Consider the following 15,884-nt stretch of genomic DNA (forward strand, 5'->3'; position numbering starts at 1 on the left):
AAGTATGTAGAATGGAGGTTCAGAGTAGCCAGGGGACGGGGGCGGAGGGGGAGGAGGGGGAGTTGTTCCGTGGGTATAGAGTTTTAGTTTTGCAAGATGAAAAAGTTTTAGAGATCTGTTGCACAACAATGTGCATATGGTTAACACTACTGTGCTGTACAGTTAAAAATGGTTAAGATGTTAAATTTTATGTTTTTCCCACAATTTAAAAAAGTGATCAATTTTTTCAAATATCACCTTGAGTGGTACTTAGATAGGAGGGTCAAAAATTCCACAAATATTTTTGAGGAAGATAGTGGATTTGACCATGTTAAATTTGTGTTTCTTGTGGAAATGTCTGTTAGGGAGTAGAATACTGGAGTTTGAAGTTCAGAAGATTGGAAGTTGTTGCTTTGTAAGCGATAATTGGAGTCAGTAGGTCATGTCAACTTGAAGGAGTTATTCAAAGAGAAGAGAAAAAATGGTAGTCAGACTCCTGGAAAACACCAACATTTAAACTGTTGACAAGCAAAGGAAGAGAGGAGCAAGCGAAGTCAGTGCCCCAGGAGCCAGGGTGAGAACAAGACAGGAGTGATGTCTGGGTTGCCTTGAGAAAATAGTCTTTCAAGGAGGGGTTCAACCGTGTTTGGTGCTGCTGAGATAGTGATCTTAATGAGCAACTGCTCAATGGCTAAGATGGTGAGAGCATCATCTACATGTTATTTTTTTTCCAGATTTTTACTGTGACTCACAATGGGAAGTATCAAGATGAGGCACATGTGCACTCACACATTTATCTGAAACAAATTTCTTAAAATAGTACCTATCCTAACCACGCACAATCTACTCCAATATATTCTACGTATTATGCTTAATTTTTCAAAATATGCTGAATATAATGCATTGAATTGATTATATGACTTGCCTAATGCATCAAAACCTGTAAATTGAAAACCCCTGATCTATAGGGGCATGGAGGCTGGCTAGGATTATATTTAAGAGTTGGAGTGGAAATAAATTGTACTAGTGAGCAAAGTCTTTGATGAATGAGAGGCAGTGAATGATCAGGTTGTAAGTAGATGACAGCAACAAGGAGGGAACAAAGGAAAAGTTTTTACAGGAGGGAACGGAAGTACAGTTGTGAAAGGGTCCACACAGAGTTAGGAGAATGTTCTCCTTTTTTTCTCTTCCCTCCAGATCTGGCAAGCATATTCTCCTTGCTGAGGCTCTTAACCCAAGATCTAAGACCATGAACCCCTGCAAAACCAAGCAGGGTTTTGTCTGTACACATTTTTCTGGGAGCAGGCATATGACCAGGGTGAGTCCATGTGCTAGGGGTAGATTCAGGCAGTAGTGGACTGTTGCCATGACTTCTAAAAAAAAAGTGCTTGGTCACAGCAGACCTTTGTAATATTTTCTGGCAGAGTTTGTCTTGGATCTACCTTCTCACACTTTTCATTTCTCATATTTTAAAATTGTAATCCATATTCTTATTTTAGCAAGGAACTGGCTTCAGCTGAGCAAAATAAAAATCATATAAATAATGAGCTAAAAAGGAAGGAAGAGAAGTTGTCCAGCTATGAAGACAAACTGTTTGATGTTTGTGGTAGCCAGGATTTTGAAAGTGACTTAGACAGGCTTAAAGAAGAAATTGAAAAATCCTCAAAACAACGAGGTAGGTTACCTACTTTCTATTAGAAAAGGCATTTTGATGTTTTTGAATTTTTGTTCACAGGTAACTATTAAGGATGGGAGATTTTTAAGCTTGGTTCTGGAGCTTGGTGGCTTAAGTTTCAGTTCTGGTTCTACAACCTACTTGCTGTGTGACTTTGAGCAAGTTATCGAAACCTTTCTGTACTTCAGATTCATTAATAATTGCCTACCACGTGTAGGGTGTTAGGGAGGAGTAAATGAGATTATAGTTTCTGGCACATAACAAGCTCTAAAAGTTTTATTATACTTGTGTGTTACCAGAAAATAATTTCTACAAATCTGAATGTATTGTGCCCTTGGGAAGATTTAAATATCAGAATTTTGATTTCTTTCATTGTGTGTTTATAAAGCAAGAAGAATAATCATGTATTTACAGAAAAGGATATAACCATGTTGACAAAACTATATTTTATATTCTTTTCACTGGGAGTATATATATATTTTTTTAAATAGCCATGCTGGCTGGAGCTACGGCAGTTTACTCGCAATTCATTACTCAGCTAACGGATGAAGACCAGTCGTGTTGCCCTGTCTGTCAGAGAGTTTTTCAGACAGAAGCTGAATTACAAGAAGTCATCAGTGATTTGCAGTCTAAGCTGAGGCTTGCTCCAGATAAGCTCAAGTCAACAGAATCAGAGCTAAAGAAAAAAGAAAAGCGGCGTGATGAAATGCTGGGACTAGTGCCCATGAGGTGAGAATAGGGATTTACCATTACTGTACCTGTACAGCAACACTGTAAGAGGTACCTATTCCACTGTCTTAACATATGGTAGGTATTCAGTAAGCAAGAGTTGAATGAATAAAGGTTAAAGTCAGGATTCTAAGCCAGTATGCTCATCTCATGTTATTTATGTGATAAGAAAATTATTTTGTTTTAAGATAAGCTTGTTTCTTAAACTAGTCACAGGGTAGATATAATCTTTAATTTGTGTATGTTTGTTTCATTCCTGAGACTTGGCTTGAGGGCAGAAATTTTGATAGATTTTATAACTATATGTCACTTTCTAAACCCAGCAAAGAATTAAAGTACCGGAAAGCTCCCCTCGAGACAAATTTTAAACTATACTTTTATGTTTTTCTCACTTCCGGAAAGAATGAATCATAGATGATTTCTATTGTTTATTTTTCCCTTGCTTGTATAAGAAGTTCAGATGATTTTCTATTTATAAATAAAATCAAGTCAGAAAGTATGTGATGATTGCCTTCGTGTCTCCCAGAGCACAAAGATGGTCACAGAGACCAATAAGATATGACCTTCATGGAGCTGATGGTCTATGTAAGGAGAAAAGCTCTCAGAATTAGACATAGAAAGCTGGGCTTAATAAAATACTTAATTGGTTCAAATAAATGCATTAATTAGGAAGAGAGAAGCCAGTGGACTACAGAATGAGAATAGGATTTTGAGAACAGGGTAGGAGGAGGGATGTAAAGCATAGGGAAGGTGGTTTGACTTATTTAAGAGGAGGAAAGGGGAGAGGGTGTGTGTAAAGGGTAGGAGAGTAAGACCTGTGCTGCAGTAGAAACATTATCTGGAGTTTGAGAACTTATTTGTAGTGATTGGTTCACATAAGTAGGGAAGATAGAGCTACAATTATGTTCAGGCCTAGTTATAGCTCTATTAGGTGATGGGGAGCCATCCTAAGAGATTTAATGAAAGATGTGTTTTAGGAAAATTAATCTAATGTTAATACATTGGATGAAAGTGAGACAAATTCTGGAAGCAAAAAAACCCGGAGGGTATGTTGTCCTGGAAAACTGAAGAGGAGTTTAAGGAAAAGAAGGAAGGGAAGATGCAGGAAGATGTGCTTTGTGGTAGCCAGCCTCTAAGATGGTCCCCAATGATCCCTGCCTCCTGGTATTCACACTCTTGTATTAGTCTTCTCTCATGTTCCAGGATTGGTCTGTGTAACCAATAAAATACAACGGAAGTGATATCATGTCCCTTCCGGCATGTCCCATACCATCATGAATGAAATTTCAGCTGAAAATGTACCTCTTTATCATTTTTCTTAGTACTGACTTGGGTTCATTTTTTATAACACCTCATTTAAATAAAAGCTCAGTATTTTTCCCACAGGTGTTTTTCAATACTGTATCTGCTTTGGTCCCTTTTACATAAAATTCCCTTGGAAAAAGAATGCTGTCACAAAATTGAATTTCTGAAAAATTTAAAAGCAAAAGAGAAAACCCTACTAGAGCTCAGTAACCATTCACTCAGGAAATATCTTTACTGTTTCTTAGAATACTTATTTTAGCATCTTAGGTAATCATCAGAAAAGAAGGCACCAAAACCTGGACCACATCAATAAGGGGTTTTTGTGTGTGTGTGAAAATGTAAAAATGGGGTTAAAATTGAACGTATGCCTGTAGTTCTCCGCAAAAATGTCCCAGTCAAGTGAGTACTTGACTGTCATTAGGCTATCATAGCTTTGTCACTTTCTAGGTACTGGGTACATAACTTAAGAGCAACTTCTGGTCTATAACACTGGGAAGTAATGTGAGCATGAATTATTCATAATCTGAATATGTTCATATTTATTCAGGGAATTTTTTCATTGCTCTGGTATAAAAAATTACAGGTCTCTGTCACTCAGATCAATTCAGGTTGGCATTTCTTGGTCATAGTATGGACTTTAAAAAAATCATTAAGTAATAACAGTATCTAAGAGCTAATCCTTGAGTTTCTGGTTTATTATAAGGCTCCCATTAGAAACCAATTTAATTTATTATACTAATTTGATATTAAGAATTTGGGATTTTTCTGAAATAAGCTTAATAACTTCTTTTTTTAAAGATTACATACAAGTTTTATTGTTTCAGAGGTATCAACAAAAATAGGTGTGGGGCCAGTACCTGCCATAGGGATGGTAATTCGTTAGCTAGAGTAGCAGCAGTAAAGTGGGTTTAACAGCTTTTGTACCATAAACCCATGTATCATTTGACTGATACATGGGTTTCCTTCTTTCCTATTTTCTTCCTATTTCCTTCTTTCCTATTTTCTTTCCTTCCTTTCTTCTGTCCTTCCATCATTTTTTAAACTTTTTTATTTTAAAATAATTTTAGACTTACAGAAAATTTACAAAAATAGTACAGAGAATTCACATACACCCTTCACCCAGCTTCTCCTGATGTTCACAGTTTATGTAACCATAATATGATTATCAAAATCAAGAAATTAACTTTGATATAATTCTATTAATTAAACCACAAACCATATTTGAATTTTAGCAGTCTTTCTATTTAACATCCTTTGTCTATTTCAGGATCCAACTCAGGATTCCCACATTGCACATACTTGTTATTTCTCCTTAGGCTCTTGTAGTCTACCATAGTTCTTCTTTGTCTTGACAGTCTTTCTTTGTCTTTCATGGTCTTGACACTTATGATGAGTATGGTCAGGTAATTTGTAAAATATCTTTCAGTTTGGCAAACAACACGGTAAAACTTGCTGCTTTCAAGATCTGTCAATAGGTACTATTTATAAAATCAGTGGACAGAGGTTTGAGGAGAAACAGGATATTTACATTTTCTTCAATGTATTTCTCCTGTGATACTTACCGATTACATAGAGAAAAATAGTAACTTTACAATGGGTAAATCTGGCTGACATCATCTTAACTAAGAGTAACATACTGACATCATATACCCACTGATATGTTGCCCTAAGAAGGATACAACATCACTTCTGTGGTATTCTTGCCAAAAATACATAACCTCAATCTCATTATGAGAAAACATTAGATTGCTTATTTTTAATTGTGTGTGTTCTGTGAAGGCAAAGCATAATTGATTTGAAGGAGAAGGAAATACCAGAATTAAGAAACAAACTGCAGAATGTGAACAGAGACATACAGCGCCTAAAGAATGACATAGAAGAACAGGAAACACTCTTGGGTACGATCATACCTGAGGAAGAAAGTGCTAAAGTGTGTCTGACAGATGTTACAATTATGGAGAGGTTCCAGGTAAGTTTACTGCAGTTTAAGGCAGACTAAAACTTGTTTCATGGTGGTTTGAATATGAAATGTGAGTATTAAAGATAGTAGCTAGTATTCTGGTACAGATTGTGTTTAGAGTTCCCTATCCTGAATTTTAGGTAGTCTCAGGGAGTAACTGCTTAGCTTTTATTTATATTCCTGAGTTTAGATTTTATTATCTATAAGTTCTGAGAATTAAGAAGTAGTCTTGTTTATTTTTCTTTTTTAGTCTGCTTCCTTTTGTTTACATCATTTAAATTAATTTCATCATAAAAATTAATTTTATTTTTATCCTTTAAAATTTGTTAAAATTATATCTGAGAGCAGTTACAAATTAGATTTTTAAAAGTAATTAAAAGCAGTTAATTCTTAAAGATTTTGAATAATGATAATGGCATAAGTTTCTTAAAGGAAATAACTTTGATTTATTCTTAAGATGGAACTTAAGGATGTTGAAAGAAAAATTGCACAGCAAGCAGCTAAACTCCAAGGACTAGATTTGGATAGAACTGTTCAACAAGTAAACCAGGAAAAACAAGAAAAACAACACAAATTAGATACAGGTAATAGAGTCTGTTTCCTTATAAAGACTTCAACATTCCCAACATATGCTTTTTACCATAAATTTTATAACTATTATGTGGACAAAGAACAGTCTTTCTTCCAGTCCATGGTATATGCAGTTTCTTTTCTCAAAGGCATCACTTCTCCTCTGTTTCCTTTCTTTGCAGAACAGATTTTGAATGATGAGTAACAAATGAGCTGTACTCTTTCTCTGTCATATCTGCCCTATTCAGGAGGGGACAGCAAGCAGGTTTGGGAGCTGGACAGGTTCTTGTGGCATTTTTATTGCAGTAGGTGGGACCCACAGAAACTCAGCCTTTGTGAATGCCACAGAGACCTATAAAACTGGAATGAGGCTGCTTATAGTATTTTCTATACCCTTACATTAATCACTGTATCAATATGTTTTCATGCAGTTTCCAGTAAGATTGAATTGAATCGTAAGCTTATACAGGACCAGCAGGAACAAATTCAGCACCTAAAAAGTACAACAAATGAACTTAAATCAGAGAAACTTCAGATATCCACTAATTTACAACGTCGTCAGCAACTGGAGGAGCAGACTGTGGAATTATCCACTGAAGTTCAGTCCTTATACAGAGAAATAAAGGTAAAAACATTCATATATATTAGTTTTAAAAATCAGTTCAAATATGTGAAATTCTCTTTATTGGGGCAATGGCCAGAACTATGGTTATTGTGAGGATCAAGTGAAAATGGTATATAGAACTTCTACTAATAGGTAAAAATTTCTGGAAGATTTATTGACCATAATAAGGAAGAACTGGCTGCCTGGTTAAGTAGTGAACTTCCTGTTACTGGTGGTGGCTGGCTAACTCCATATAAGGATTCCTACTTGTATGGGAGGTTTGTCTTATCTACAGATCCTATATCCATGACAGACACTGCCTCTCAGGCATAGCACTTTTTCTTTTTAATTCCAGATGTAGTCTCGGAATACTTCCCACTACACTGAGCAGGCACTGAGTTGACACATGGAATGGAACCCATTTGGCATCCCTCATCTAGATTTATCAAATCTAAGACCCAACCAATTAAATCTGGTTAGAATCTGATTCGAATCTGTTACTAATTACTATAAATGTTTCTTAAGTAGTTTTGGATTACAAAATAACAGAGGCTTAGAGTATGGTATAAAATGTACTACCTTACATTTGTATTTTTTATTGCTTATAAAGCACTTTGACATTAAACCGTTCAGTGTCTCATTTTGTATTCAGTGTGTCATTTTGATAAATGTGACTAAATCTCCTTTTTATAGGAAAAGAAATTGAGACTTACAGATATCCCATGACTTGCCCAAATTCATACAGTTAGTAGGAGGCAGGGTTAATTTTCTGGTAGGTCTTCTGATGTGTAAGACATTTGACTTCCCACCACACCAAACTACTTCCTAATATAAAATATTCCTACATTGAAGTAATACTATATAATTATTTCTACCTTTATGGATTCATTAGGTATTTCAGGATCTTAAAGTACTTGAGGATCATGGTTTTGAACAGTGGTTATTGTATACTTATTCTGTAGAGATGTTATAAGGCCAAATGATGTGGAGTTCTGATTAGTAAAATAGTTTGTTATTTGAAAACCCCTTTCCTTCCAAAATAAGTGTGGGCACACCAACATCAATGTACTAGTATGCTTTCATTACCATAAAATATCTACTTAGCCTCAGCAAACTAAGCTTAAGATCAAAAGTTCCTTTACGATCGAGACAGGCTACAGCAGACTGTGGACCTTTTGGGTACAGAGAAAAATATTCTACCTTCAGGATGCTTTGGCTGCTCAAATTCAGAAACACTTATGGAAGTAGGTATAGTTGAACAGTCCCTAGTTGCTGTGCTTATTAATTCAGCAGGCAGTCAGAATACCAATGTCAGGAACGTCGGTGCATCTTATCTCACCTTGGATAATCCCTTGATGGAAGTAGAAACATCAAAATGTAACCCTTCCTTTAAAATTCCATTTCCACTCAGGATTTACAGCTTCCAGAAAGTAATGTTGAAATGTCTGGAACAAGTAAGGAATATGGGAATTGCCCCTTCTCGTAAGTCTCTGTGGCAGTTGTCAGCCCTCTGTAGAGTCAGCAGAGGAATCTTGCTCATCTATAACAGCAGCCTTGAAGGAACTTTATGAACTTTTGGTCATTAGTAGTAAACCAGCTTCAGAAAACACATCTGAAGAAGTTTTCTGTCAATCAAAGACAGTAACTGAGGGCCAAACAGGTATTAAGGACCTTTCTGAAAGGTGGACCCAAAATGAGCATCTTACAGCTACCGAGAATGAACAGGTCTCCTTTCATCAGGCCATATCTGTATCAGTGAAGACGGAAGAATTAACAGACACTTCAGCTGACACTAGAGTAGAAGATGTAGAAAATATTAACTTCAGGCGTCTAGGTGACGGCCTGTTAGTACTGATAAGGAAGGTGTCCCCAAGTCTAAGGAGTCAATAAATGAGAGCAGTTCTGTCACTCTAGCCTCAGATGAAACTTCTAATCAACTACATTGCACCTTTGGTGTAGAAATTTCACCCAGACTTTTAGCAGGTAAGGAGGATGCACTCAATCAGACTTCTGAGCAAACTGAGTTCTTGTCATCCAGTTTCATATTGGTTAAAGATCTGGGTCAGGGCACACAGGCCTGAGACCAGAGAAAATGTCTGTTCTGAAGCTGCAGGGCCACTTCTAGAATTTGAACCACCTACCAGCCATCCATCATCAAGTCCCTCCTTTCTTGCACCATTAATTTTTCCTGCTGCAGACATTGATTGGATCCTTCATGCCGGCTTTACTTTGCAGGAAGCTCTTGGGGCTTTGCATCGAGTTGGTGGAAATGCAGACCTTGCACTTCTTGTTTTGCTAGGAAAGAACACTGTAGTTCCTACACAACCATGGAAAAGTGGACTAGACCATACTCCGTTCCCTTAAAAAAAGCTGTATATCTACACACACACACACACACACACACTTGCTGTAGAAACCTGCAAGCAGAATGTTGAGCTGTATTTTTTTTTAAAGTTTTTTTTCCAGTCAAAATAATTTATGATCTCTTGTCTGATGAACTTGTCTAATCTTTTGTTAAAATTTGGGCCTTTTTAAATGTATCGGCAGTACGTGCATACAAAAGCTTTTTATTATTAAGATGATGTATTCTGGAATAAAACTGATGGTTTTGTGTATAACATACCATTTTAGAATGAGAGTGAATACTTTAAAAAGCAGAAGTCATGCAGCTAAAAGCAGATAAACTTTATAATTTGGCTGTGTCTGTGCTGAAGGCAAGGTATGGCTTGTTAATTCAATTTTTGGTTTACAAACTTGATCACATGGTTTTGTGTTTGGAATCATACTTAGTGCTCTGTGTATTATGATTCATCAGTTGTAACAGAAAATGGAGGAATAATTGAAAAAAAAAGTTCTTTTATGATCATATTTCCATCTGTAAAAGAAAGACCTGGACTGAAAGAGCTTTCCTATTCTTCAGTCACACAGAGCTGATATGGGCCCCTACAAACTCATGAAAATTTATACCTGAAGCCACATGCTCATATAATTGGGAGTACGTGGTGTAGATTAAGAATCAAGTCAGTGGCTGACGCAGTATAGCATAGTGGTTAAAAGAAAGACTCTGGAGCTGGATGAGATTTGAATCCTGGCTCCTTCATTTACTGGCTTTTGGGACCCTGGACAAATCATCTCTGTGCTCATCTGAAATATAGCAGGAAAATAATGTACCTTCCTCATAGGGTTGTTGGAAGGAGCGAATGAATTGACTTTTAAAGCCTGGTACATAGAAAGTGATTTTATTATGAAGTCTGACACATGAAATAAGGTAATGGAATGTTATATAAGACCTTATATTTTTTATATCCTTAGGATGCTAAAGAGCAGGTAAGCCCTTTGGAAACAACATTGGAAAAGTTCCAGCAGGAGAAAGAAGAATTAATCAACAAAAGAAATACAAGCAACAAAATAGCACAGGATAAAGTAAGATTTCATGTATATATTTACTTATCAAAAATATATGTTAAAATTATTATTCAGAGCACCATGTTGGATACTAGTATTTCACATGAAATTAAAAACATGATGAAATAGTATTTTCATATTTGTGACATAATCTTAACATTCAAAATTTTTTAGAATGATTAAATGTAAATTATTTTGCTTCTTGATCTAAAATAGAAGTTGAGAATTGAGACCTTTTAATCTAATCCCATAGGTAATAAAGGGAGATCATAAAATTTGAGTTCAGATAAAATCTGCTGGTGATGGAAACTGGAACCCGGGGCTTCTAACTTCCAAGCCAGTGTTTCACTGTACTCTCCTATTAAGTTTTTGTTATCTTAATAAAAGATATTCCTTGGAAATAAATCTTCTTAAATGCCCTAGTCCCAACTACTGTATTTTTAATAAATATTTTTCCACAGATAAATGATATCAAAGAGAAGGTTAAAAATATTCATGGTTATGTGAAAGACATTGAGAATTATATTCAAGATGGAAAAGACGACTATAAGAAGGTAATTTAAAACTATTTAATTGAATATAATTTAAAATGATTTATTTGTTTATATTTTTATTTCTTGTGCTTAAGAAATTTTCATTTTTGTAGCAAAAAGAAACTGAACTTAATAAAGTAATAGCTCAACTAAGTGAATGCGAGAAACACAAAGAAAAGATTAATAAGGAAATGGGAATCATGAGACAAGATATTGATACACAGAAGGTAGGTCCTATTTTGGCTAATGATTTATGGTGGCACTTATACCAGTAACATTCTTATCTTTCTTTTTTATTTTTTACTTTTATTTCCAATACTTGTATTGAGTAGAAATGCAAACAGTAGAGAAAAGCAATTCTTTTTTTTTTTTAATGTGTATATGTTTATATAAAAAGTATGTTCCTTTTTTATGTTACTGAGAGACAAAATTTTCCTTTGGCAGTATAAAAAGAGACATATTTTCATTTGTAAAATGAAATAATAAAAAAAGGTGCACTTGGTATAACTCAAGCTGTTGTGATTCTTTTCATCATAACATTTTTACCTGATTGTATTCTTTTTTTTAATTTATTTTTTATTAAAGTATAGTTGAATTACAGTGTTGTGTCAATTATTGCTGTACAGCAAAGTGACTTAGTTACATATATATATTCTTTTTCATATTCTTTTCCATTATGGTTTATCACAGGATATTGATTATATTTCCCTGTGCTATACAGTAGGACCTTGTTGTTTATCCATTCTATATATACCAGTTTGCGTATGCTAATCTCAAACTCCCAGTCCAACCCTCTCCCACCCTCCTCCCCCTTGGCCACCATAGTCTGTTCTCTATGTCCCTGATTCTGTTTCATAGATAGGTTCATTTGTGTCACATTTTAGATTCCACATATAAATGATATCCTATGGTTATTTATCTTTCTGACTTACATAGTATGATAATCTCTAGTTGCATCCATGTTGCTGCAAATTGCATTATTTTGGTTTTTTTTATGGCTGAGTTCCCTTGTGTATATGTAACACATCTTTATTCATCTGTTGATGGACATTTAGGTTGTTTCCATGTCTTGGCTATTGTGAATAGTGCTGATATGAATATAGGGGTGCACGTATCTTTCTGAATTATAATTTTGTCTGGATATATGCCCAGGAATGAGATTGCTGGATCATATGGTAATTCTGTTTTTAGTTTTCTGAGGAACCTCCATACTGTTTTCCACAGTGGCTGTACCAACTTACATTCCCACCAACAGTGTAGGAGGGTTCCCTGAGAAAAGCAATTCTAATAACATTGTCTTTTCTTCTTTCCTTTTTTTATATTTATTTTCAGTAAAAGACTTACCTGGTAAAAGTTTAAACATAAAAGCATAAAATTAAAGTCTCCTTCCCCTTCTGCCAATTCTCAATCTCACTTCTAGATATCATTCTTAAAAGTTGTCTGTAAGTAAAATATGTATATACTAAGTTGTTTTTCAGTTGATTCCTTTATCATTTACTTTCTTGATTAAGGAAATTAATTTCTACAGTATAATTAAAATCACATTAAGAAAATAATTTTCAGCATGCCTTATATAAGCATGATAGTTAATGCCTTTAAAAACTACACCGTTTCTCTGTTCCTGCTGTTTTGAATAAAATTTGCTATTTGAATGCTTTAATCACTTGGTTATAAATAATGGTTAAAATCTCTTTGAAGATTAGCCATACCCGTTTTCTGCAGAATCTCTGGCCATAGTGCCAGGAATGTCAAATATATGAATATCAGTCAAAGGTAAATCAAATCTCTGCCATCTAATAAATGCTATATAAATTTATGATGCATGTATAACAAAATACTTAGTTATCACTAACTTATATGTGGGTTTTCTATTTAAAATCACAGTCTATAAATCAGTAATGTCCATACAAATATAGAGAGATAATTAAGATACACCAGTCTGTGACCCTTTTCAAGTTGAAGGTCTAAATTTAGTGGATCTGACTATATTAGTTTACTTTTATAACCTACCGTGTTCTAGAAATTGTTTACTAAGTTATATACATAGAGTAATGCTAAATAACATTTTAAATTGATGAGAAAATGAGACAATGTGGAAATAAGGACAAGAAGAAGGCAATGAAACCAGGAGAGTAGTAAGTATATAAAATGTAGGCCATGAAATCTGATATGCTTGCTAAAGATTTTAGTAGTCACATGAAGAGAGAAAGTCATAATTAATTAAGTTTCACATTGTCTCAAAGCTAAAAAGAAACCAGTTCTCTGGACTGAGACCAGAGAAAAATGTCTCCATAGGCATTCATGGAAAGGAAGACACTGTATAGATTAATAAAAAGCAGGTCTTCAACAAACTTCATGGTTGGTTTTGTTTGTTTGTTTGTTTTTACAGTGTGTTTCAGCACCTTTATCATCCCTTGATGAGTGTAGAAGGTGGTGTGATTGGAGCCTAAAATATATGTTAGAGTGTTTGGAGAGCAAAAGTTAGCTATAGGCACCCATCAAGATCAGCTGGGTTTTTCCCACTCCTAAGTGTATAATAACGTAAAACAAGAAAACGTAAAACATATGTTTACATAAAAACTTGTACAAGAATGTTTATAGCAACATTATTCATGACAGTCAAAATATGGAAAACAGCCCAAATGGTTATCAACTGATGAACAGATGAATAAAATTTGGTATATTCATATGTATTTGTCAGGGATCTCCAGAGAAGCAAAACCAGTAAGAGATCAATAAATATAGATATAGATAAAGATATAGATATAGATAAATTTATTATAAGGAATTAACTCAAGTGATTGTGGAGGCTGAGATGTCCCAAGATCTGTGGTTGGCAAGCTGGAGGCTCAGGAGAGCTTGATGGTATAGTTCCAGTTTGAGTCTGAAGCCTGAGAACTGGGAGAGCTAATAGGCTCTAGATCCAAGAAGAGCCGAGGTTTCAGTTTAAATATGAAGGCAGGAAAAAACCACTGTCCCACCTCATACAGTCAGGCAGGATGAGTTACCCCTTATTCAGCCTTTTTTGTTCTGTTCACGTCTTTAGTTGACTGGATGAGGCCCACCCACATTAGGAAGGGCAGTCTGCTTTACTTATTCAGTCTACCAGTGTAAATGTTAATCTCATCCAGAAACACTGTCAAAGACACTCAGAATAATGTTTGACCAAATGTCTTGGCACCCTGTGGTGTCAAGTTGACACATAAAATTAACCATCATGGAATGTTACTCAGCTATTAAAAGGAATGAAATATTGATAGATGCTGCAACATGGACAAACCTTGAAAACATTATGCTAAATGAAGTCAATCACAAAAGACTGTATTGTATGATTCCATTTATATGAAATGTACAGAATAGGCAAATCCATAGAGACAGAAAGCAGAGAAGTGTTGCTGGGGGTTGGGGGGAAGGAAAGAAAAGGGAATAGAGAGTGACTGCTAATGGGTATGGAGTTTCTATTTGGGGTGATAAAATGTGCTGGAATGAGAACCTTGTGAATATACTGAAACCACTGAATTGTGCACTTTAAATTGGTGAATTTTATGATATATGAATTACATCTCAAACTTAAAAAAAAAAAATCACCTGGGTTATTGAAAATACACATCTCTTTCTCCATTCCAGACCAATAAATGGGAACCTCTGGGGCATGGGCATACGCATACGCATGTATATTTTGTTAAAGTTCCTCAGGGGTTCTGATGTATCCCCTTAACTATCAATCACTGAGTCAGAGCATCGCATGGCTTTCAGGAAATCCTCTATAAATGGCATTTTTGCCAACCAGACTTTTGGTGGGTTTTGGAATCGGGTTTATTCAGCATATTACTCTATCACAGGTAACTAGAAAGCAGCTAATTTTTATGGTTCCTTTAAGTGGCCAGCTGCATGCATTAACTGCTCTGAGCTGAGTGATTGGGGTTACTATCTAAGAGTTGAGGAGCCTAACAGCTTATTTATGCACTTAAGCCCTATTAAATTTACTCCACAGAATTTTAAAATTTGGAAGTTTAATAATCTTCCTCCCTCATTTTTCAGATGAAGGGAACTGGAGGTGACCTGAATTGCCCAAGGTCACAAAAGTAGTGAGTAACAGAGGTAGAACTTGACCCTATATTGTCAAATTGCTAGTATAATAGAAAAACAGTTTTGGTGTAGTATACCTGCATCTGGTTTTCTCTGATACTTCATCTCTTCTTTCTCTCCTATTTTCTATTTTGAAGACTGTAACTGGAATTTTTACTGCTTAAAGTATAAGGACAGATTTGACCCAAAAGGTATTTCACTAGCAATTATTGAGCCAGGCACTGTATTTAGTACTTTTTACATACACTAACTATTTTAATCTTTAAAAGGCTCAGATAATTTAAACTAATTTGTCCAAAGTCACCCTATTTGAAAGTTGTAATGCTGAGATTTGAGCCTAGGTATACCTGACTTCAAAGCCTATGCTCTTTAACTACTGTGCTATATACTGTCTTTCAGAATGAAAGAGCAATTAGAAGCTGACCTAAAAGAAGGAAATCCCTAGCTTTCTGGTGACCATGCAGGATAACACACCAGGAACATTATTTCATGCAAAAAATCATTCTCACCTAAAAATGTGATAGCCCTTTAAAGAGTCCTTTCAGGTATTCATGAAAGCAAATTCCATTGTTATATAATATTAGATGAAAGCAAGCAGTGCCACATTCTTTTGTTCCTAATAAGGAAAATGTATAAGCATAGTTCCCCATGGGAGAATCTTGGAGAGTCATAGCAGCTGTGGTGGTACATTAGGTTGCCTTGGCAACAAAAGGACATTTACAACCATATCATTTTAGTCATCTCTAACTGCTTATAATGATGCCTTTAATAGATACGTATATATTTATATTATTAGTTCCAGGAAAACTGAAAGGAACCTTAATGACAGTTAAGAAAAACAAAAAAAAAACTCAAAATAGTGATTCATAGATGGGCAGGGTTGGATGTGAACATTAAGCATATGAGAGAAGTCCTTGGCTTCCCTTCTTCTCTCCCACCTCCCAAATCCTTTTTCCCTGGTGACTCCTGTGTCAGTACTGTTGGCAACAAAATGTTACCAAAGATCTGCCCCTGCCTCCTACTTCCCACATCACT

The 15,884-nt window shown here is 35.3% G+C and overlaps 1 protein-coding gene, 1 long non-coding RNA gene and 1 pseudogene across 5 annotated transcripts in view; 2 read left to right on the forward strand and 1 right to left on the reverse strand.

Annotated features, from left to right (window-relative positions):
- Window positions 1-15,884, reverse strand: part of LOC309622827 — a 153,017-nt gene that overhangs the window by 117,014 nt on the left and 20,119 nt on the right. The gene's annotated exons all lie outside the window — the stretch shown is intronic.
- RAD50 (RAD50 double strand break repair protein) overlaps window positions 1-15,884 on the forward strand; it is a 111,439-nt gene that overhangs the window by 50,694 nt on the left and 44,861 nt on the right. For all 3 annotated transcript variants that reach the window (XM_082378897.1, XM_082378895.1, XM_082378896.1), the window contains 8 exons: window positions 1,479-1,654; window positions 2,146-2,383; window positions 5,468-5,657; window positions 6,106-6,232; window positions 6,650-6,843; window positions 10,135-10,245; window positions 10,689-10,781; window positions 10,874-10,987. In XM_082378897.1, the coding sequence (XP_082235023.1) occupies window positions 1,479-1,654; window positions 2,146-2,383; window positions 5,468-5,657; window positions 6,106-6,232; window positions 6,650-6,843; window positions 10,135-10,245; window positions 10,689-10,781; window positions 10,874-10,987 (1,243 nt within the window). The remainder of the gene's footprint in view (window positions 1-1,478; window positions 1,655-2,145; window positions 2,384-5,467; window positions 5,658-6,105; window positions 6,233-6,649; window positions 6,844-10,134; window positions 10,246-10,688; window positions 10,782-10,873; window positions 10,988-15,884) is intronic.
- Window positions 7,094-10,128, forward strand: LOC309623076 (regulatory solute carrier protein family 1 member 1 pseudogene; annotated as a pseudogene). The gene is made up of 2 exons: window positions 7,094-7,100; window positions 7,948-10,128. The product of its transcript is annotated as a regulatory solute carrier protein family 1 member 1 pseudogene (transcript).

Source organism: Balaenoptera borealis, assembly GCF_965194805.1.
Source record: "Balaenoptera borealis genome assembly, chromosome: 2".
NCBI lineage: Eukaryota > Metazoa > Chordata > Mammalia > Artiodactyla > Balaenopteridae > Balaenoptera > Balaenoptera borealis.